Here is a 22,046-nt window from a genome sequence, read left to right as displayed (position 1 = left end):
AATCACGCAAAGACTTTTTTTTTTTTTTTTTTTTTTTTTTTTTGAGGTTCATTTTTTTTTTTTTTTTTGACTTTTTCCATCCCTTTTAATTTGTTGATGACAAACATATCTAAAATTAAAATTTAAAAAAATATAATAAAATTATTATTTTATTATTATAGTCGTCGGAATAATGAATATTAGAGGATCTACTACACTGATTGTTCTGTTGATAGTGTTGCTATCATCATCACTATTGATTACTGCTCAAAAAGAGAAACAACCAGCTGCTGCTGCTGCAACTAAACAATCAGAATCATCATCATCAAAGCCATCATCATCATCAACACCATCAAAGGCATCGCTAGCGAAAATTCGTGATTTGAAACAGTTGGCTTTAGATAACAATGGTTTCCTCCAATTAGATTCCGCTCAAATCAAGAAATTCATAACCATCTCCAACAGACCCTATCACCTCTTAGTCTACATTACATCGACAAACCCACAACACGGTTGTCAAATCTGTCAGTTAGTATCAAAAAATATTCCATAGATCTATATCTAATTTACCTTTATAACTATTTCGAAATCAAATCATTAACCGGTCGTTTTTAAATATCTACTATCTATCTATTCACCACATTCATTACAGGGTATTAAAAGATGAAATTAAAACCTATTCAATGTTGTCATATCATAACTATTTGCAATCACCAGAGTTTGATAGTAAACCACTGTTTGTTATCGTACTCGAGTTCGAACAATCACAAGATTTCTTTAAACAACTCCAAATTCAAAATATCCCACACATTGCATTCTTCCCAGCTGGTAACTCAGAGTTGACCTTGAAGAACAACGTTTTCACCAGATTAGATAGTTTCTCAAAACAAAGATTGTCCGATTATATTGAAGATCAATCTGGAATTAAGGTATATTAAATCATCATTATAATCGTCATAATTTACAATACTAATATTATATTACATTATTATTATTACTATTATTAATATTAGATTGAAATTGTATTACCATTCTTTGAGAAACATGGTCATACATTTGGTAGAATTGGTTTAGGTCTATTGGCATTACGTTTACTTATTACATTGATTAACAACAGACAAAACAAGACACTTTGGATGCTAATCTCAATGGTAACATAACAAACAATCCTAATCGATCAATCATCATCATCATCATTACTAACCAACCTTTTATCTTTTATAACAAAACAGTTGATTGTAGGATCAGTTTTATCAGGTATATTTTATGTGTTCATTCACAAACCACCTTTATTCGAAGTTAGAGGACAAAATGAAATCAGTTATTTCTCAAGAGGTACACGTTCACAAACTGTTATTGAAGGTGCATTGATGGGTGGTTTATGTATGTATATCAATAAGTGTTTGTATAATTATTAATATTTGAATATCAAACAACAAACAAACAAACAAACAAACAAACAAACAAACAAACAAACACTTTCTAACTATTTTATTACTTTTTATTTTTATTATATAATAAAAACAGCATTGATCATTGCATTTATATTTATATTCCTATCAGATATTCTACCAAACCGTTCTGCAGAACTCAGCAAAGTCAAATCTAACCTCTTCTTCTTGGTTGGTTTCATTGGTTTGATGATGTCCCTGGCTGTGCTTTCAAAGTGTTTTGAGATGAAGTACTACAGACCACTATTCTTTGTTCCAGACGAAATCAAACACATAAATAAATTTATATAAAAAAATATAAAATAATTAAATTAAAAATAGATCCAAAAAAAGGAACAATCGTCAATTCGTTTGCACTGTTTTTTCAGTTTTTTTTTTGTCTGAAATTAATTGTATTTATTTTGTTTGTATTACATCACAGGTTATCATAGTTTGTTTAAAACAAAGAAATATATTAATGTAAGTTTGTTTTTGAGAATCATTTTTTATTGATATATATAAAGAGAGAGAATATGAATATACAACCTTTTAAAATAAAATATTTATATATATTTTTTATTTTTTTATTTATTTCTATAAAATTAGTTAATGGAATTTCCACGACGATTATCAGTGGTTTTGCATTGACCGCCGATACCAAATTATTGCAAACCGTGATTGTATCTGGTTTGAATAGTTCCTCCACTTTGGATTTATCCTATTGTTTATCTGGTAGTATTACACAAAATTCATTTGCCGATGTCTGTACTCTAGAGTTGACTTCTGGCGACCCTACTAGTAGTTGCATTGTAAACATTCTGTATTCGAAATTCAACCTAAACTCCATCACAACAACTTTAAATACCACCATGAGGACATTGGCCTCCGAATATTTCTATGTCACAGAGAATATTCCCTCCACAAGCACAATGTCAATGTATTCAAGTACGATCAATCCTGCCTACCAACCCAACTATTTAGGAGACATAGAGTTTAGTGCTTTGTTTACCATGAAATTCGTGAAGAACTCTAAGAGTATTCTCTATGGAAATTGGTATCTTACGAATGGAACTTCGATTAGTCCAATGTACTTGGTCGCTGGAACACCCACAGGCGGAACTTTGATGGCATTTACCTACGTAACCAACTCTGTCACTCATATAGCTCCTGGATTTTTTAGCACACCCAATAGTTTAGCACCTTCTCAGCAATATGTATTAGCGGTGTCTGTAATCCATTCTATTCCGAACAGTTTCGTATCTGTTTTACCAAATTCAATGAACTTGACAAACGACTACAAACCCAATTTATTAACAGTCTATTATGGATACTTAGACGACAAGCAGATAGTTACTTTTCCTTGGGGTGTCGTTCAATATGGATTCCAAAATCAATACGGTATAGATGATCTAGGTTATAAGATTACTCAATTCGTTCATCCAATGCTTCCCTCTGGTAGTTATTCCTATAGATTCTTTTCAAATAGCAACGTCTATCCTCTGAATGTAAATGGGTCCACGGATTTAACAAAACCTTCAATGAATGATTTTGTAGTCACCTACGTTTCTGGAAGAACCTATAGTATACGAATGAATATCTTAGATTCAGAATCAGGTGTTTACAAAATCAATGTCAAAGTTGGAGCCACCCAATTCTCTATCACTCAAGCTGATTTAATTGGAGGAAATATTTATAATGGAGTGTATCAAACTACTTTTGACTATATTCCAGATACATCAACTCAGATCTTTGCCAATTTTATCATTACTATTAAAGACTATGCATTAAATTATGTGTTTTATCGAAGTGGTGGTATATAATGGTAACAAAATGATACCAACTTTTAATCCAAGATTATGTAAGTATCAAATTCAAAAAATTCACAATATAATCTACTTTACTTACTGACTTATAATAGTTAATATTACATCGATAAGTTCAAATGTAACAGAAATAACAGATGCATTATTCCAAGGAGATGCAATTACTGTTCCAATCAAATTTAGTATAAAGACAACATTGATTGATAAAGGAATGAAGCCGATTCTTTATCTCGACACACATCCATTCCATCAGATTCCACCATTTATCGGATATTGGGATAATGCTGCTGGTTCATACTCAATCGAATTTAATATGTCGAAATATGAAATAGGAACTGTCATTGAACTCAACTTTAGAATTGCTTTTGAAACAATTTATTATAGTTCTACAATTAGATATTTAACATCGACAACTTCTATTTTGAAAATATCTATTTCAAATGGTAATGTAGTTTTAAATAGATAGATTAATTCATATAAAAAATAAAAAAAATTTTCTAACATATAATTATTAATCAATAGGTGATAAGGTAGGACCAATGTTGGAAAGCATTACCGCTTCCAGAAGTCTAGCTACAACTTATATTGCTAGTGCCGATTATATCGGTAGTATTACTTGGATGTTGAAATTCTCCGATGAAAGTTGTGGTTTTAAGGAAGCAAAAGCATATATCCAGACAACCAAGAGAATGAATATTACAGCGTTGATTACCTCCAGTAACTTTGTGAGTGGAGACCTAAATATGGGTAATTATAATTTGACGATTCCAATTACCACATCAGATGTAAATTTCACTATTACCTGTATCGAAACTCTTGACAATTGTGGCAATAGGAAACTATGTAATGGTACAACACCGAGTCCAATTTCGAAATTCTATTACAATAGTGTAGTCACCAATCCTGTTACTGAGAGAACCAACATTGTTCCACTGGTGAGTGGACAACCAGTATCAACAACGACTCCAGTACTTACATACCTCAACTATACACTTTCAATGCCAACACCAAATATATGCAGAGTTAACATGGAAATCACAGCACAAGATCCAAGCTATATCTCTGCTTTCTTTAATCCAACGCTCTATTTACAAGGAGTTTACGATGACTATATAGCAGTTAGCCATACTACTTATGATGTGTCTGGAACTGCAAAGATATTTTATTTTCAACAGGATATTCCAATTTCATTTGGTTTCAGTACGACAAGTATTATCTATTCTATTTATGGTCTAACAAACAAAGCTATGAAAACAGCGGCTTATGATGCTGGTAAATTAAAAGATATGGGTTTTCCTTATTTCATTCAAGTTGGTTGTAATTATTGTAAGTTTTTAAAATTATTATTTTAATTTATCTTTATTTTTGGTTTATTAATATTTTATTGCTTATAAAATAACAATAATAGTTGATTATATACCACCACCTCAAACACCTTCACCGACTCAACCAAATGTAACATCAACACCAACACCTCCTAGGACATGTCCTGGAAGCACTCCTTGCAGTGGCAATGGAATTTGTTTAAATGGAACATGTCAATGCACTGGATTATACTCTGGACCGGCATGTAATGATCAAATTATCTTACCTGATCACCCACCTCTTGTGGATCCAACAGCACCAACTACCATTATCCCAACCAATGCATTCCTAAACAGTTCAATTTCAATCTATTCATTCCAAGAGCTCGATGACACCAACAGTGTAATCAACCAAATTCTATTCAATTCTTGGAATTTCCAGAATATTACAACAACCAAATTCCAATATAACAATCTAAATAATGCTAAAATTAATATCACAGTGGAAATTGAATATTTCTTAAAGACAACAACAATCGAATTTGCAGGACAGAATCTCACTATGACACCATACACTGTAAAATATTCAATTACCATTTCCAATTATACATTTACTTCACCGATCAATGTTGGTAGATTAGTTATGACAGCTGGTATTCAAAGTACAAAAGAAGAATGCTCTTATGTTACAATGGATGACAATGACAGTATCAATTGGATGAAGTTAAATATCGGAGCACAAAGTTTATATTGTAGATTTATAGAGCTAGCAGTTGTCAATGATGAGCGTGTCACCACTGTCGATACGAAATTCATCAACTCCACACTGGTCAGTGACTCTGAGAACACAGATGAAATCTCAAGTTATATTGGTATCTTGATGCCACAGTTTGAAACAATTAGTATAGATCCTGATTTTTCAGTTTTGATCAATGCTGAAGGTGACGAAGGTAAATGTAAATCAAAGAACAAAATCGGAATGATTGTTGGTATTGTTGTTGGTGGTGTTGTTGCCATCGCCATTGCTGTTGGTGCTATTACTTTCTATCGAAAGAGAACAAAACAACTTCAAGAGAGTAGGAGAATGAATCAAAAATTAAAATCAATGAATCAACAATAAAATATATTTGTATATATATATCAATAGACTCTTTTAGTTATTATCTATTTATTATTACTTATTTTGTAGTTAATCTGCTTATGATAAAATTTTACAAATATCAAAAAAAATAACTTAAAATGCATCTGGCAAGTTTAAAAAAAAATTAGATGAAGTTCGGAAAAAAAAATAAAGCTACATCTATTTTTACAAACAATCTATTTATTGTTTTTTGTTAATTATAGTTTGACGAAGATGACATTGTACACAAAAAGAAAAGTTACTGAGATCAAGAATATTGCTAGTAGAGGTGATGTCAAACTATGGTTAAATCAACTTAATAGAGTTATAAAGTTGAATGTAGATTCAATTCTAAGTGTATTTGATTATTTAGAAAAGAAAAATCAATCAATCAATAACAGTATTAGTAATAGTAATAATAATAATAATAATAATAATGAAAACAGTAATAATACAAATCAAATAAATATAATTGAATATGCAATTGAATTGGTAAAATATATATGTAATATAACGATCAATGTAAAATACAGTAATCAAGAAAAGTCTGATTTTCTTAATAATCTATTACCACCGTTACTCGAGAGATACTACTTTGGTACCGCTGCCACCTGCCAATCTACCAGGTTGCTCTTCATCGATGGAATACACTCGACTATACTTGCCAATTGGTATAAACATCAGAGATGGTCATTGTCTGCCATTACACTCCCGCATACACTCATAGAGATATTAGAGATTGACAACGAACATAGATATGCCGCCGATTCATCACTATCCAATAACAACAACAATAATTATTATAATAGCATTATCAACATACTACCTTATCATATAATAAAGAATATATTGTGGAAGTTCTTTGCTGATACTTGTTTGCCTGTAAAGTGGAAGATTGGTATACTACCGTTGGTATCATGGCAATTCTTTAATATGATTTCCGACTTTGTTTGTAAGAGTGCATTCGATTGGTTGGATATTCATTCGGTGATCAACATTGGATCGAGATACTGTTTGTTGAAGACACCGCCCTTGCATCTCAACGACTTTGAGATCGGCTTAATACCGGTGCAACATAGAGCGTCGTGTCTACACAATCTTAGATCACTGACACAGACCATCATAAAACCAAAGCCAGACGAACCCGACGACTATTACAAGTTTATAAACCTTCACCTCCTCACTGCCAACCTAGAGAGTCTCACCTTTATTGAGACGGAAACCGACAAGCCAAGAGGCAAGAAGTTCCTACATCTATGGCACGGAACACAATCACAGCTACTATTAGAGGAAAGTCAGTTGTCTCAATACGAAAAGTTCGATCTTCCCTACCTAAAGCAAATAGTACAAGCGAACAGCTCAACATTGCTGAGTTTACACATTGACTATTCAGCGATAAGGCTATCGCCTAAAAATCAAGAGATACAGAAATACATTGAGAAAGAACTACATCCAAAGTACAGCTGTACCTACGGTTCGACAGTGACTCGCTCCTCGGTCTACATTCATCAAGTTCAAAAATACAACGAACCAGAGATGTCCACGATGATCAAGATCAGACAGCTGCTACCAAAGATATCGATATACGAAATCAATTACGGACTGTTTGAAGCACGCCACTTGGTGCTGGAGCTACGGAGTCTTGCTGACAGTGTCGACCATATCGCAAGTCAGATCTACTGCTTTATGAAGTCGGCGCAACCCAAGTGTATACCTTCGCGAATCGACATCAAGTTGCTAACGAGCCGAGAGATCTTTTGGTCGATAATCAAAGGCATCGTAGTGAGCTATCTCAATGAGCTATTCCAGTGTCTGCATTCGCAGTTCTACCTGACAGGAGTTGCCACTATCACTCTCTACCTTGCACTCGGTGACTCTTGGGATAAACCGACCATCGACATACCGCTACTCAACAAAACCTACATCGCCAACAACCATATCGATGCATTATCATTCGTACCATCGAAATATTATACACATTTAAACAGGGAGGTTTATGGTGAGCTCTTGGAAGTCAGAGAACACATTGAACAAAACAAAACCAAGAATCAAACAAACACAAATTAACTGAAAAATTAAATGCACCAACAAAATACACCGAAAAAAGTCAATCCACTTTGGAATCGACAATTTTTTTTTTCAACCATAAACTTCAAACCATCAAGATATTATTTTAAAAACCATTTTTATCATATTTTAATTTATATCTGGGTCGGTATCTGTGTTTTTGATAGGTTGGAAAAAAATATTATTAAAACTCAAAAAAGTTTTGTTTGTTTTTTTAGTTATTAAAAATAAAATGGTTTCTATTTTGTTTTCAATTGATTTCATTTGCAAAAAAAAGAAACTATTTTTTTTTGATTGTGATGATCATATTCTCCCCATAAAAAATTTTACATCAAGAAAAATATAAATTTTATTGGTGAATTTTATTTTTCAGATCTTTAAAAACATCGATGAAAACCACAAAACTTCTTTTTTTGGAAATGATTTTTAATGATTAAAAAAAAATGAAGATACCTTTACCGTTTTGTGGTGTTAAAAAATGGAGGGGTATTTTTCAAATCAAATCACAACTGTGTGTGGACCACCCATATATAATTACTATAAAAATAAAAATAACCAAATGATTATTATTGATGATTACAAGATAATAGAGATCTATCTCCAAACACAAAAAAAAAAAACTAAACAATATGATTCATAGGCAGTGTTGTTGATATCTACTAAATGGTTAAATATTCTTATTAAAAGCGAGTTGCTTTTTTTTTTTTTTTTTTTGTTTTTGTTCGATGATCATTTTTATAGGCCACTGACATTAGAGAGGCGATTGATTTCGAGAGCATCCAATGATCTATTGTTGATAGTGGTACTGATCAATCAGACCAAGTGAAAACTCTTTGTTTATGTTCAAATTTTCAAGGTCAACTTTGAAAGCACCATTAATTACAATAATACAGTAAAAAAAATTACACATACAACAATTGTGTTAAGTTTAAATTTAAGTTGGTTTTGTTTTATTCCCAAACAATTATGAACATAGATTTGTAAATAAAATATTTAATCCATTCAAAAAAGTAGTACTTATTTTATTATTTATTTTTAAAATTTTAAAAAAAAGAAAAAGTAAAAGAAAAGAAATTTTTTAAAAAAATAAGTATGTTTGATTTTGCATAGTGCACATATTGCATGATCATTTTTAATCAAATATAAAAATATTAAATAAACAAATCACACAACCCCACATTTTATTTTAATCATTTTATGTATTACTAATTGTAGAGTCACTCTTATTGTTTTCATATATCAATCAATGTTTTGTTTTTACATACACCACATTAGGATTTCTAAATATAAAACAAACACACACAAGTTAGTTCTCTTCATATATTTTTTTTTATTTACATATTGCAATTTCAATTCAGTTAGTCCATCAACACACTCTTCCATTTCAACAGACACTCAAACTCTTTATATCTATCTTTTTTTCATCTTTTTAAAAAAAGATTAGGGTGATCATAAATGGCGGGCGGTATTTGCTATGTTTTTTTAAACCCAACTTATTAAAGTGCGTAGGATTAAAACATGATTAATTCTTGTGGAATATTATTAATTTAAATGGTTCCAAATCTCAACAAGAGATGCTCAGTTTCATTTAAACAAACCCAAATGTTGTGATGAGACTATTTTATTTTTAGCATTCATCTTGTTATTTTTGTATAGTTGTTGTTGTTATTGTTTGTTGTCTTAATATATATTTACCTTTTGGTTATTCCAAATAGTCAAATGATTGATTTTCAATTTAAGAAAAAATATTATAAAACAATATTAATTATTTTTTTTTGTTTAATATTATAGATTTGTAAGATTTTGTAACTTTTCACACAAATCGTATATCGATTTTTATTATTAACTTCAAATTAATTCATTTATATAATAGAGTTCTAAATAGTCAAAGGATTAATTTTGTATATTGATTAGCTATTGCATTAGGCCTAGATTTATATCAAAGATGTCTACACCTACAGCTACTACATCTGAGAAATCTTATACCTCTTCGATTTCCGATGATAGTTCCTATCTTACATGGATAAAACATTATACTACAAATGGAGCGTTCAGTATTTTATATGCCATGGTAGATGGGAATATTTTTCCAAAAATATTTATTATTATAAGTACACTTATTGAATTTATAGGTAAGATATATTATCCTACTCAAAAAATGAAATACCACAATTGTATTAGATTAAGATTATTAATTCTTAAATATTATTTTAGAATTACTTAGTTTTTCATTTTACAGAGATTATTTTCCATGGCCTAAAGAGATCAGATTTATGTCCAAACTCTACATGATTATCAACCAAACGCCGCTTTCATCATACCCTATTTTTACTATATTTTTTTGGATTTCCCAAGCAATATTTTACCTGGCCATTTTTAATACTTTTTTTATGGCTTATCATTTCCATCGAAAAAATTTTACCTATATCTTCCCTATAAAGACTCTGCGAATCTTTGTGGCTGGTTTAGTTACATTCCTTGTCATTCCTCTGGTTTCGCTTTGGTCTATCTCATTCAATTGTAGTAGTGGCAACATTATTCACTTCCCACAGAATATTAGTTGTTATGGCACACAAAACATTATTAGTATATGTTTTTCAGTGATATCACTTCTCATCCTGATACCATATGCAGCCATAACCTGTTCAACCTATTTCGAAATGGATCCCCATGTCACCAACACGTTTTCTAGAATGAATGCAAGATACGAATTATGCTTGCTTGGTTTCAAGATATTCCTTACTTTAGTGTTCCAAATAGCATTTGAATCATATATAGCACTTGGAGTCATTCTATTTGTATCTCTATCAATTGTTTTTATATTATCAATTATTATGATGCCATTTTACAGTCATAGAATGAATCAATTTGTAAGTTAATTATTATTTTATAGTTTTTTTAATAAATTTACTAATTATATACATTTAGAGAACATCTTTATTAGCAATGACTTTATGGGCATCTATTTGTCTTTTAATTGTAATCAGATTGAATGGCAATAATGAAATTGCTGTTATGTATATTTTCTTCATTGGTTTGGTACCTGTTTGTTTATTGGGAGCTGGAATCATAGGTAATTATAAATAAAATTAAGAAAATTATAATATTCCTATTTACTTATTTTATTTTTAAAATTCCAGAATATAGAAAAAGATATCTATTAAAAACAGTGGAACAATATAAATTTGATAAAGATAATTGGAAACCTTTTGTTTGTTCTAACGACTATGAAATTGTATCGCGATATTTAATTGGTGATCCAAATGCCACCGACGATGAATCGGTTCTTGCTCGTGAGAAAGGTATCGAGGTGATGTACGATCTCTATAATGCTGGTTTGAAAAAGTCACCGAATTCTTCGACCATCTTGAAATCGTATTGTTACTTCCTACTAATCCATAAGAATGACCAAGCTCAATCACATGTAGTTCTCGATCGTCTCAAAGCCACCAAACCTTTCTGGGACATTCATTTTTTCGTCTACCACCAAGAACGTGCTCGTGAGCGTGCTAATGAAGCCAACGGTGTTGGAGCAGGACAGAACTTTAAGGATTTTATGGTGTACGTAGAGTTCAAACGACTCTGTTCACTCTCGAGGAAATATCATATTTCATCATTGCGAGCGATTAACAAATTCTGGACGATAGCAGCCTCCAAGAATGCCAGACAGTTTGCAGTGTTATCAAGACAAGGTGCTCAAATTTCAAGATATGAACATAAAGCAAACGATTATTACAAACGTTTGTTGGAAATGCATCCAAATTCCAGTCGTATTATTCGTGACTATGCTATATTCGTGGAGGATGTCATGAATGATAAAGATGCTGCTTGCGAATTGTTGGATAGAGCAGGAAAAATCGAAGAGGAACAATCGTTATTGAGCCATCCACCTATTCCATCGTTGAAACTAGATAGTAGTACTTTGGAGACATTGGAAAAGAAAGAATCAGTTCATTCTCTACACAGCAATAATAACACTAATAACAATAGCAGTGGTAATTTGAATAGTGTAAGCGGTGCAAACTTAATGATAGTAGAGGAAGAGTCTACTCTTGAGAATCTACCTGATCATCCAGTTGTTTCTCAAACCAGTTTCCACAGAACATCTTCTTCCAACAGCAATTCTTCTACCACGTCAAGTAGTAATAGTAATAACAACAACAACAACAACCAACAACTTAACCGTAGTAGAAATAACAACAATGCTATTGAGATGACAGTTTTAGCTAGCAATGAAAGTTCACCTTCAATGAGATCAATGAATTTGTCTAGTCAAGTTCCAAGTGATGCTCCTGCCCCCAAACAAGTGGAAACAAAGATAGAAATCGAATTAAAGAAACAGAATCAACCAATTCAAAGATTGAAGTACGTTCTCATTGCAGCAACTCTAATATTTATCATCAGTACAATGTCTATATTTGCTCATCTTTACATTCGATTGGAAGATACCAAGTATGAAGTAATGCGTCTGCGTATCACCGGTAGTTATGTCGTAACAGCAAGCAACATTGCATTCTACCTTAGATCTTCACAGATAGCAGCACAAGCCTATCAGAAAAATCCAAATGTAACCAGTCTCTATAATACAGCGCTGAATCAATCGATGACTCTCGATCGAAGATCGATTCAGCTTTTGAACCTTCACAATGCTATCTACCTAGGAGAAAAGACAATTGCCAACTACGACAGAGATCACTACAAACTGGTAACTGGTCATCCAGTGACTTGGGGTCTGGATACAGGTGCTCGAATCTTCAATCTATCGGAGTTCAACAGAACCAAATACGAGATAAAGTCTGGCACAATGTATGATATCTATAACGATAAGAACATTCAAACATACACAGAGGATTCATCCGGTAACTTTTTAGACTCACTGGTATATTCTATCAATGGTATAATACCTGAGCGTGTAGCAATCGGTATGAATCAATCGATGAATCGACCAAACTCTACTTATTGGCAAGCATCGGTATCGAATAACAACCAGGTGTTTAGATGGGTCACTGACAACACCAAGAATCTTGCAACGTCGCTGATGAATCTTTTTGGTCAGTGGTTGACAAACACTCAGATGCTGATGGAAGTACTCATGTTGGTAAATATCGGTGTAACACTGGCAGTCATTGTTTTGATTGTTGTGTTCAATGTTATCTTTATCATACCGGTGGTAAACAAAATCACAAGGAAAAAGATAGATATTCTCGGTACATTCCAACATGTACCTAAACATATCTCCGAGAAGATGGCAGCTGTCAGTCTAAAGAAGTTGTATATCATTGAGAACGAAATGAAACAACAGAATCAACAAGATCAAGGTACATTCGAAACACCGACAATGATTGACTCTTCGGATGGCAATGGTGTTACAGCTGCAACAACCGATCTAAACATCAATACACCAAGAAAGACAATTCATTTCGCACCAATCACTGCCAACTCTATTGCTTTGGACCAAGTACAACATCATCAACAACAACCACAGCGTAGAAACAGTGTTGCTATCTTCTTCTCGAGATTCAGTGCTGGTCACCGATCGAGTGTCAATAGCAATAGTAGTGTTAATAGTAACGCAGAGAAAGAGAAAGAGGATAAGGAGAAAGGAGAGAAACTTCTCAGAGAAATGAGTAAGAAGCTGATGAAACGAATGCATTTTCGATATTTGGCAGCAGAGATCATTGTATTTTTAATGATTGTTGCATTCTTGATCTCTACATCCAGTCAGATTAGAGAGATTCGTTTGAAAGCCAGAGAAGTCTATCTAGCTGAAGGTCAAGCCACCTACATTAGAATGATTCTGTATTACGCACAAGAGATTATCTACAACGAGAAACAGCGATCCTACATGCAAGAATCCATTAAGGAATCGGTTGTCAACATGAGGAATGACCACAACGAGCTGAAACAGTGGCGAAGTAACACAAAGATGACCGGACCAGATTATTATTTCAATACACGTGACTGTCTTCGTAAATTAGATCCTTGTTTGAAATCTAACGACACCTACCAAGATATCATTTCTAATGGACTCGATGCTATTATTGAATTCTATTTGCAATCGGCTATGAATCTATCGATGGAGACGAACGCGTCAAAGTTGACAGGAAGTAACTACTACTGGGGATATATAAAGATGGAGTCGAAAGAGGATCTCTACGATGGAAGTGATAACTATGCATACACTGTTGGATTTGAACTTCTCGATAGAGTTACAGAGTGTTTCCTAACTTCTATCATTGTTTCCAGTATTTTCTCAGTTGGCTATATTATACTTTACTTTATATTCTTCCATAGATTCATTAGAGAATTACAATTTGAATCAAAGAATACAATTGCGATGTTAAATGTATGTAATTATAAACTAATAATAATAAATAATTTATTAATTTGTTTTCTTTTTTTAGATGATACCAAAACATGATGAAGAAATTCCATTGGTTTAAATAATGGCAACCCAATTCGCCTAATTAAACAAACATACACATTTATATATATTTATATGTATATTTATTAAAATAAAGATAAATTTATTTATTTATTTAAAACGCTTCCATTTAGTTGGTTATTTGTCGTAATTTATTTTTTTTCAAGGTGGGTGGTTCGTTTTGTTTTAGGAGTGTAGCAATAAATCCATCAGAGTCATGTTTACCATAAATAATATAGTGGTTTTCATCAAGTTTTCTGATTGTCATTCTGTAATTACCCAATTCCAAATGAGTGGTTTCAAACCTTGAAATAATTTTTGGCATGTAAGGAAGCGATATGATTTGGTGTGGTGATGATGGATAGATATCACTTAGGACTTTGTAGTTTCGTAATAATCTAAAAATGGAACTTTCAGATGTTCAATGGTTTTAGGAATGAATGGATCATAAGCGAAGCAATCGAAACTAGGAATTTCCAAGAATTTTACTGATGGTATTATTATATATATCTGTGATTCTATGAAACATTTAAATTAAATAATTAAACTTTAAACTTTGAATGATGAAGAAATCCAATTATTAATCCATTGGTAAGATATAACCCAAAAACAAAATAGTAATTATCATCTAACTTTCTAATGATTTTTAGTGAGTTTGCTCCTAAACACATAGATTTGAGATGATATAAAATGATGCTTGAATGAATTTATATTCATTATTATTATCAAGTTTATTATCAATCATTATTCAATTGGGAACTTAATCTACTCCCAACTAACTTGTATTCTAATATTTATTTATTAAAATAACATGTTTATTTTATCCAAGGTGGGTGTTTCGTTTAAGAGTGTTGCAATAAATCTATTATGGTCACTTTCACCATAAATAATATAGTGTTTTTCATCAAGTTTTCGGATTGTAAGTCTGGTATCAAACCTATTACCAAATAATTCAAAATGAGTAGTTTCAAACCTTGAACTGATATTTGAGCTTGACAATTGTGGAATCGTTATAATTTGATTTGGAGATGAAGGATAGAAATTATTTAATACATCGTAGGATTCCAAATATGGGACTTTCAGATGTTCAACTGTTTTTGGAATGAATGGGTCACACTCAAAACAATCGAAATTATGAATTTCCAATACTTTTACAGATGATGGTATTGATTGTTCATTGAGGATTTTCATGTGAGTTTCGCAAATCTCCAATGATTCAATACCATTTGGAATGGTCAAGATCGATGGTAAATCTAGGTCTTCTCCATATCCATCTTCAAATAAAACAGTCAAACTCTTGATCTTCAATCCTTCAAGTGATTCTCGCTTATTTCTATTGCCACACCATGCCAAACTTTCGAATTGATAGTTTGATCGGTTTGGGAAGATCTCATCGATATCATAGTTTGAATGATAACCGAGATCCAAGTGTCTGAGTGATGTTGGCATTGCTGATGTCAACCTCGACAAAGTAATAAGAGTCAATTGATTCAGATTGGGTGGAAGCTGACTTAGATCAAATATCGAATTATTGTTGATGTTAGCATCATCCAAAGTTAGTGATTCAATATTGACAAGTGATTTTATAGAGAGTTGTGATGTATTCGGTGCATATTCCAACTTGCGCAACGTCAATGGTAACTCTCCATCGATGAGCGATGGTCTATCCAAATTAAGAATCAAAACTTCAAGGCTTGGTGGTAACTCACATATTCTAGATATATGATTCCAACTGTAAAAGTACTTTAGAGACGATGGTAACGCTCCTTGAAGCATAATATGACTGTACTTCGAGTTTATCTTCAACTTTTCAAGTGTATCTGGAAGAACACCTGGTTCGATCGGGTGATTGAATTGTTCACCTAATGAAAGACTCTTCAATGTCGGTGGTAAATGATCTTTGACCAATGGTTCATTGAACCAATATGGGAATATAATTGATGTTAGATTCATCGGTATTCTATATTTCATTGTTTGACAACACACGAGCTTAGTAACATTCGATCTCTCTATGAATGAATAGATCTCCTCGGTTTCAGATGGTAATCTACAATAATAAGCAGCCACCACTTTACGTATATTTGTTGGATCAATAGATTTTAGACCATCTTATAATAATAATAATATGAACAAATTTATGTTAAAATCTATTTTTATCGTGTTTAACCTAATCTAATATCAATGATTTCTATAATTACCTATTGTTGTACTTATATCATACGTTACATCAACATTGTTGCCTATATGTAAACCATTTGGTATTTCTTTTTTAAAAGAATCCTGTATTAATGATCGATATGAATTCAATAAAATACTAGATTCACTGTTAATGAAGAAACGATCTCTGTTAAACTTTAGATATTTATGTCTTTCTTCGAACCATCTTTTACAAACTAAACTAAAGAATATCTTATCGATGTTATCTCTTAAATATTTAGTTATCTTTGATAATAATACATGTGATAAATTTACAAATATATTTGAATCGTTCATCTAGATGTCGTTATCAGTAACTTTATAAGAAAAATAAAAAATAAAAAAAAAACAGAGGAACATTTTTTTTTTATTGAAGACGATAAAGATGAAAAAAATAAAATCTGTTTTTAATATTTAGAGAGGCCAATACAATAAACAAAATATTTAGAAACTTTTCAAAAACTATAAGAAAATGATTGTAGTCAAAAACTGAATTCATTCAGAGGAGGGATAAAATGAATTACACATATTTTTGTTTGAAATTTCTTCAAGAATCAATTTTTTTTAATTTTGTTTAAACTTAATTTTTCTTTTTTTTATTTAACTCAACTGATATTGTTCTGGTATTTCTTCATCGTCGTCATAGGAGTATCCACAGGATCCAGATCTTGGTGAGTTTGAGATTGTGGTTTTTGAGTGTTCTTCGTGTTCACCGTCACCGCATTCCTCACACATCTTGGAATAGTCGCAATCATCGCAGGTGTAGTGAACTGGATGATTAGGTTTCTTGCATTCCTTACAGTTGGGCTTGTTAATGGTGTTTCTAATCAGTACTCTGATGCCTGGATCGTCCATCTTGACGTTAATCTTCTCGTAAAACATAAGATTGACAGTGGTCGTTGTTCCCATATCATAGTCCATCGAGACTGTCCCACCGAGATCGACACACTCTGAGATCGCAACGTCCTTCTCATCTGGCTCCTCATTGCCACCGTAGATATCTTTAAACTCACCGACCCCATTTTTCAGACCTTCCCAAGTGGTCATGTGACCGCAACACTCTAGCCATATGTCCTTGAGAAACTCTTCAACTTCATAGACTGGCGTATCGCAAGGTATCAGCACATTCATCCAGTATTCAGTGGCTACACGATCACCGAAAACAATGGCAACGAATGCTTCTGTTGCAGTTCCACCCTTTACATTTAGTTTCTGTTTGATCTGAGGACACTTCTGACAATGCTGTGCTGCTTCTTTCGGAATGATTCCAGTGACAGAACATCCTTCACATTTTCCCTTATTTGTCTTTGCCATAATTATATATAATTATTTTATTCTTAAAAAAAAAAAAAAAAACTATTTAATAAATGAACAAATTATAAAGATAAACTTTAAAATTTACAAAAACAAATTTGTAAAGTGTTATAACATTGTTATGTTCCACTCCAAATTGGAAATTCAAGTACAACTAAATTAGGTGAAAAGATTTTTAAAATAACCCACACCCCAAAAACATCGAACATTATACCAAAAAAATAAAAAAAAGTACAATAATAATGAGTAATAATAATAATTTAAATATATTTTTAAATTTCCCACATGTTTTATTATCAAATATTGTTAATAACCTTTCAGATAATATAGATAAAATATGTTTCACTTTAGTTTGTAAAAGATGGTTCAATGATAGAGATAAATATTTAAAGTTCAACAATGTTCGTTTATACAGCTCAATGAAACCACATATCTTTTTGAATTCATATCGATCTTTGCTATTCGATGCGATTGAACAAAAAAGAAAATTTACTCTATCTTTAGGTGAAGATAGTGAAGATAAACCTTATGATTTCATCATAACAAATATAGGTAACTAAAGTAACTTTATATTATATTATTTACACAATTACTATTATTATCGATAAATTAGTAGGAGTAGTAGCTAACTATTATTATATTATTATTATTATTATTATTATTATTATTATTATTATTATTATTATTTTATGTTTTATAAAGATAATATCAATACTATAGATAAATCAAAGAACTATAAGATAACTATAAATCAAGATGATATGTCATTTCTAGCTACTACTTTCAATGTAGTAAAGTTATTGAAATGTAGAACATTAAAGTTTCCGTTGCCAATGAGTCTGACATCGATTGAGTTTACAGGACGTTTTGATGAACCGCTATTCCAAGGATGTTTTCCACCGACAATTAGATCGTTAGAGTTTGGAGACAGATTCAATCAACCAATAGAACCGGGTGTACTACCGACCACATTGGAGAAGCTTTCACTCGGTTTCGAATTCAATAATCGTTTGAAGAAAGGTTCACTACCAGAGTCTCTAAGGTATATTCGACTGATCAGTCTATACTCTCAGCATTTCGCAGCTGGAGTACTACCATCAGCTCTTGAAGTACTGCATCTTAATCATGCCTATTCTACATTCGAAGGAGAGCTACCTCAGACGCTACACACGCTAACTGGTGTCACACAAGATCTATTGGAAACGATAGTACGACCACTTGTAAATCTAAAGAGATTGACTCTGTGCAATCCAGACATGGAAATCTTTAATAAGATAGATCTAAGTCAACTTCCACCGAACCTCAACCGGCTGAAACTCTACACGCGATCAACACTGGTATCGGCAATGCCAACATCTATCAATCATTTGGATCTTGGTGATTCCCAGTATCAAATCGATGAGATCTTTCCGGATCGATCGCAATACCAATTCGAAAAGTTAACTGTCTGCGGTTTCAAACCGAAGGAATCACTCGAAGGTTTGAAGATCCGGAAGCTGGTGTTTACATTCATGTATATTCATAAGAATGGAGGGATCATGAGAGAGATTCCATTCGGTGTGGAGGAATTAAAGTTAGGTTATACCGATAGAAATAAAGTTGGCGACGACACCATACCGAGCTCTGTCAGAGTGTTGGATATCAATAGCCTGGTATGTCTACGATCTCCAATCATACCGGAATCAATTGAACATCTAACGGTTAGATCTCTCAATCCAAGCGATAGACTGTGTTCATGTTTCACTTCACTTCGAAGTGTCTCTCTGCCATCAGCATCACAAATCACAAACAGAATTGTCACTACAACCAAATTCAATTTAGAAAGCGAGGCTATACAATATACACTTCGAAAGCTAGATGATCAATATTTCATTGGATTTGGTCCTCATCATGGCATATTTAACGTAGGAATACTTGCGAACTCATTGTTTAATCATTCCCTTGATCTAAATAAGGAGAATTGTAAAATAATCAATTTAAATTATATTTAATAAAATAAATTTAATTTTTAATTCTTTGATTAATCAACACTTGTGTTTGTTAAGAATTAATATAAATTAAAAAAGTCAAATCAAATCTCTATTGAAATTTCATTATAATATTCTTAAAATAAAATAAATCTATAAATATAAAAGACTGAGATGTCAGTTAATGTGTTTCAATCAAAGGTATGATAATGTCACCCCCTTCCTCAAACCCAAAAAAGTTATAACGACAGATTCTTTATTCTATGGAAATTGTTTCATTCAATTTATTATATTTAATGTTGTTTTTTTTTTAAAAAGAAAGTTCAATTGAACATTCATTCGAATCATCCTTTCGTTGTGTATATGTGTGTTAGTGTGTTGTGTGTGTTTGTGTTTAATTGTCAGTTTTTTATAATAATAATAATAAAAAAAACAAATAAATAAAAAAAATGGATAATGAAAACCAACCACCTATCATTCCATCAGCCAATGAAAAAATAAATAAAAAATTGTGTGGTATTTCTATTGGCAAATATTTGTATCATCACGAGTTTTTTCAAAAAGTATAAAAATAATTAACTGGCTATCCAAAGGAACTGAACTGATGATAGGTGTGGTCATTTTGTGATGGTTGTTGGTAGATACAAAACTATTAAAAAAAAAAAAAAAGGTGGGTGTATTGGTTATTATTTGCAAGTGTTTGGATGGCAACAACAACATCATACATTTCATCTAATATCTACTCGAACACTACAGCCATATATATAAAAATAGGTCATTCGTTCATCTTCCTTTTTATCTTTCCAAATTAAAAAAAAAAAAAAACAAGTATAAATAACAACCATCTAGATTCCATTTTTTCATAATAATATATATATATTCAATTTTCAAACACATATTACTACTTTGTAATTTTGTAACAAATAATCATAATCAAAATATATTTTATATAAAAATTATAATTTTAATTATCTGTTCTCATTTTTTTATTTTACATCATTAAAATTATCAACATCATCATCAACTTTTTTCGCGCAAAATATATTATTAATTATATAATTATAAATTAAATAGTTTTCAATTATTTTTCTTAAAATCATGAATAGATATATAAATATTTTATTGTTAATATTTGGATTGATTGCAATCTCCAATGCACTGTTATTCAGTGAAGAGCAATATAAAAATGAATTCGAAAACTGGATTGACCGTTTCGAAAAGAAATACGATGTCTCTGAGTTTAAAAAGAGATTCTCGATTTTCAAGAGCAACATGGATTTCGTACACTCCTGGAACTCAAAGAACTCACAGACCGTTCTTGGTTTGAACCATTTGGCTGATCTTACCAATCTCGAATACCGTCAATTTTACTTGGGAACTCACAAGAAGGCTGTCTTGGGTACTCCAGGTAACCACGAAGTTTCCAACTTACAATCGGTCTTTGGTGATTCCGCAACTGTAGATTGGAGACAAAAAGGTGCTGTTTCTCCCATTAAGGATCAAGGTCAAGTAAGTATTAAAACAAAGATTAATAATAATAATAACAATTAAACTAATCATTTAACAAACAATTTTTTTTTCAGTGTGGATCTTGTTGGTCATTCTCAACTACTGGATCGGTAGAAGGTGCTCACCAAATTAAGTCTGGAAATATGGTTGAGTTGTCCGAGCAAAATTTGGTTGATTGTTCAACTAGTGAGGGTAATATGGGTTGCAATGGTGGTTTGATGGATTACGCCTTCGAGTATATCATCACAAACAATGGTATCGACACTGAGTCATCGTATCCATACACTGCCAGCAGCGGTACCACCTGTAAATACAACAAAGCCAATAGCGGTGCCACCATTTCATCGTACAAGAACATCACTGCCGGTTCCGAGTCGGATTTGGCCGATGCCGTTAAGAATGCCGGTCCAGTCTCTGTTGCTGTATGTTTATTGAAATTCTAACTTTTAAAAAAGAACTAACTAACAAAACATTTATAGATTGATGCCTCCCACAACTCATTCCAACTCTACTCACACGGTATCTACTACGATGCCAGTTGCTCGTCGGTCAACCTCGATCACGGTGTCTTGGTAGTCGGATACGGTAGCGGAACACCAGACTCTGACTCTAGAGTCCACAAAGGTTCACAAGTTCGTGTTAAAGTTCCAAAGACCGATGACACCAAAAACTATTGGATCGTCAAGAATTCCTGGGGAACTTCATGGGGTGACAAAGGTTTCATTTACATGTCAAAGGATAGAGATAACAATTGCGGTATTGGTAAGTTAATCAAACAATATTATAGCAAAAAAATAACATTTTCAATAATCTAACTTTTTCTTTCTTTCTTTCTTTTATTTTATCAATATTCACAGCTTCATGTGCTTCATACCCAATTGTTTAAAATGATAATGATAATATAATAATAACA

General features: G+C 32.0%; 8 protein-coding genes across 8 annotated transcripts; 6 read left to right on the top strand and 2 right to left on the bottom strand.

Moving 5' to 3' along the window:
* Positions 1-172: 172 nt before the first annotated feature.
* On the top strand, positions 173-5,656 carry PPL_08592 (OST3/OST6 family protein; the record flags this gene model as incomplete). The annotated part of the gene is made up of 9 exons (XM_020579400.1): positions 173-507; positions 632-908; positions 993-1,130; positions 1,212-1,362; positions 1,507-1,614; positions 2,016-3,221; positions 3,328-3,675; positions 3,755-4,558; positions 4,641-5,656. The coding sequence occupies 9 exons, from the start codon at positions 173-175 to the stop codon at positions 5,654-5,656; spliced, it is 4,383 nt and encodes a 1,460-aa protein (XP_020430075.1).
* Positions 5,657-5,890: 234 nt separating this feature from the next.
* Positions 5,891-7,723, top strand: PPL_08591 (uncharacterized protein; the record flags this gene model as incomplete). The annotated part of the gene is made up of 2 exons (XM_020579399.1): positions 5,891-6,608; positions 7,002-7,723. The coding sequence occupies 2 exons, from the start codon at positions 5,891-5,893 to the stop codon at positions 7,721-7,723; spliced, it is 1,440 nt and encodes a 479-aa protein (XP_020430074.1).
* A 478-nt stretch (positions 7,724-8,201) lies between these two features.
* PPL_08590 (uncharacterized protein) lies at positions 8,202-10,015 on the top strand (the record flags this gene model as incomplete). Its single annotated transcript, XM_020579398.1, has 3 exons — positions 8,202-8,209; positions 9,638-9,777; positions 9,963-10,015. 3 exons carry the CDS (start codon positions 8,202-8,204, stop codon positions 10,013-10,015), a joined length of 201 nt encoding a protein of 66 aa, XP_020430073.1.
* A 566-nt stretch (positions 10,016-10,581) lies between these two features.
* Positions 10,582-14,166, top strand: PPL_08589 (uncharacterized protein; the record flags this gene model as incomplete). Its single annotated transcript, XM_020579397.1, has 4 exons — positions 10,582-10,593; positions 10,652-10,796; positions 10,864-14,069; positions 14,128-14,166. 4 exons carry the CDS (start codon positions 10,582-10,584, stop codon positions 14,164-14,166), a joined length of 3,402 nt encoding a protein of 1,133 aa, XP_020430072.1.
* Positions 14,167-14,519: 353 nt separating this feature from the next.
* Positions 14,520-16,640, bottom strand: PPL_08588 (FNIP repeat-containing protein; the record flags this gene model as incomplete). Its single annotated transcript, XM_020579396.1, has 3 exons — positions 14,520-14,635; positions 15,092-16,255; positions 16,346-16,640. 3 exons carry the CDS (start codon positions 16,638-16,640, stop codon positions 14,520-14,522), a joined length of 1,575 nt encoding a protein of 524 aa, XP_020430071.1.
* A 303-nt stretch (positions 16,641-16,943) lies between these two features.
* On the bottom strand, positions 16,944-17,657 carry PPL_08587 (uncharacterized protein; the record flags this gene model as incomplete). Its single annotated transcript, XM_020579395.1, has 1 exon — positions 16,944-17,657. One exon carries the CDS (start codon positions 17,655-17,657, stop codon positions 16,944-16,946), a length of 714 nt encoding a protein of 237 aa, XP_020430070.1.
* A 242-nt stretch (positions 17,658-17,899) lies between these two features.
* On the top strand, positions 17,900-19,038 carry PPL_08586 (uncharacterized protein; the record flags this gene model as incomplete). Its single annotated transcript, XM_020579394.1, has 3 exons — positions 17,900-18,209; positions 18,360-18,699; positions 18,936-19,038. The coding sequence occupies 3 exons, from the start codon at positions 17,900-17,902 to the stop codon at positions 19,036-19,038; spliced, it is 753 nt and encodes a 250-aa protein (XP_020430069.1).
* Positions 19,039-19,168: 130 nt separating this feature from the next.
* On the top strand, positions 19,169-22,019 carry PPL_08585 (C1 family peptidase; the record flags this gene model as incomplete). Its single annotated transcript, XM_020579393.1, has 6 exons — positions 19,169-19,550; positions 19,943-19,983; positions 20,699-21,133; positions 21,208-21,555; positions 21,613-21,895; positions 21,991-22,019. 6 exons carry the CDS (start codon positions 19,169-19,171, stop codon positions 22,017-22,019), a joined length of 1,518 nt encoding a protein of 505 aa, XP_020430068.1.
* Between the last annotated feature and the right edge of the window lie 27 nt (positions 22,020-22,046).

Source organism: Heterostelium album (genome assembly GCF_000004825.1).
Source record: "Heterostelium album PN500 unplaced genomic scaffold PPL_scaffold9, whole genome shotgun sequence".
NCBI lineage: Eukaryota > Evosea > Eumycetozoa > Acytosteliales > Acytosteliaceae > Heterostelium > Heterostelium album.
Note: the sequence above shows the minus strand (reverse complement) of the source record. Positions and strands in the feature narration are given on the sequence as shown.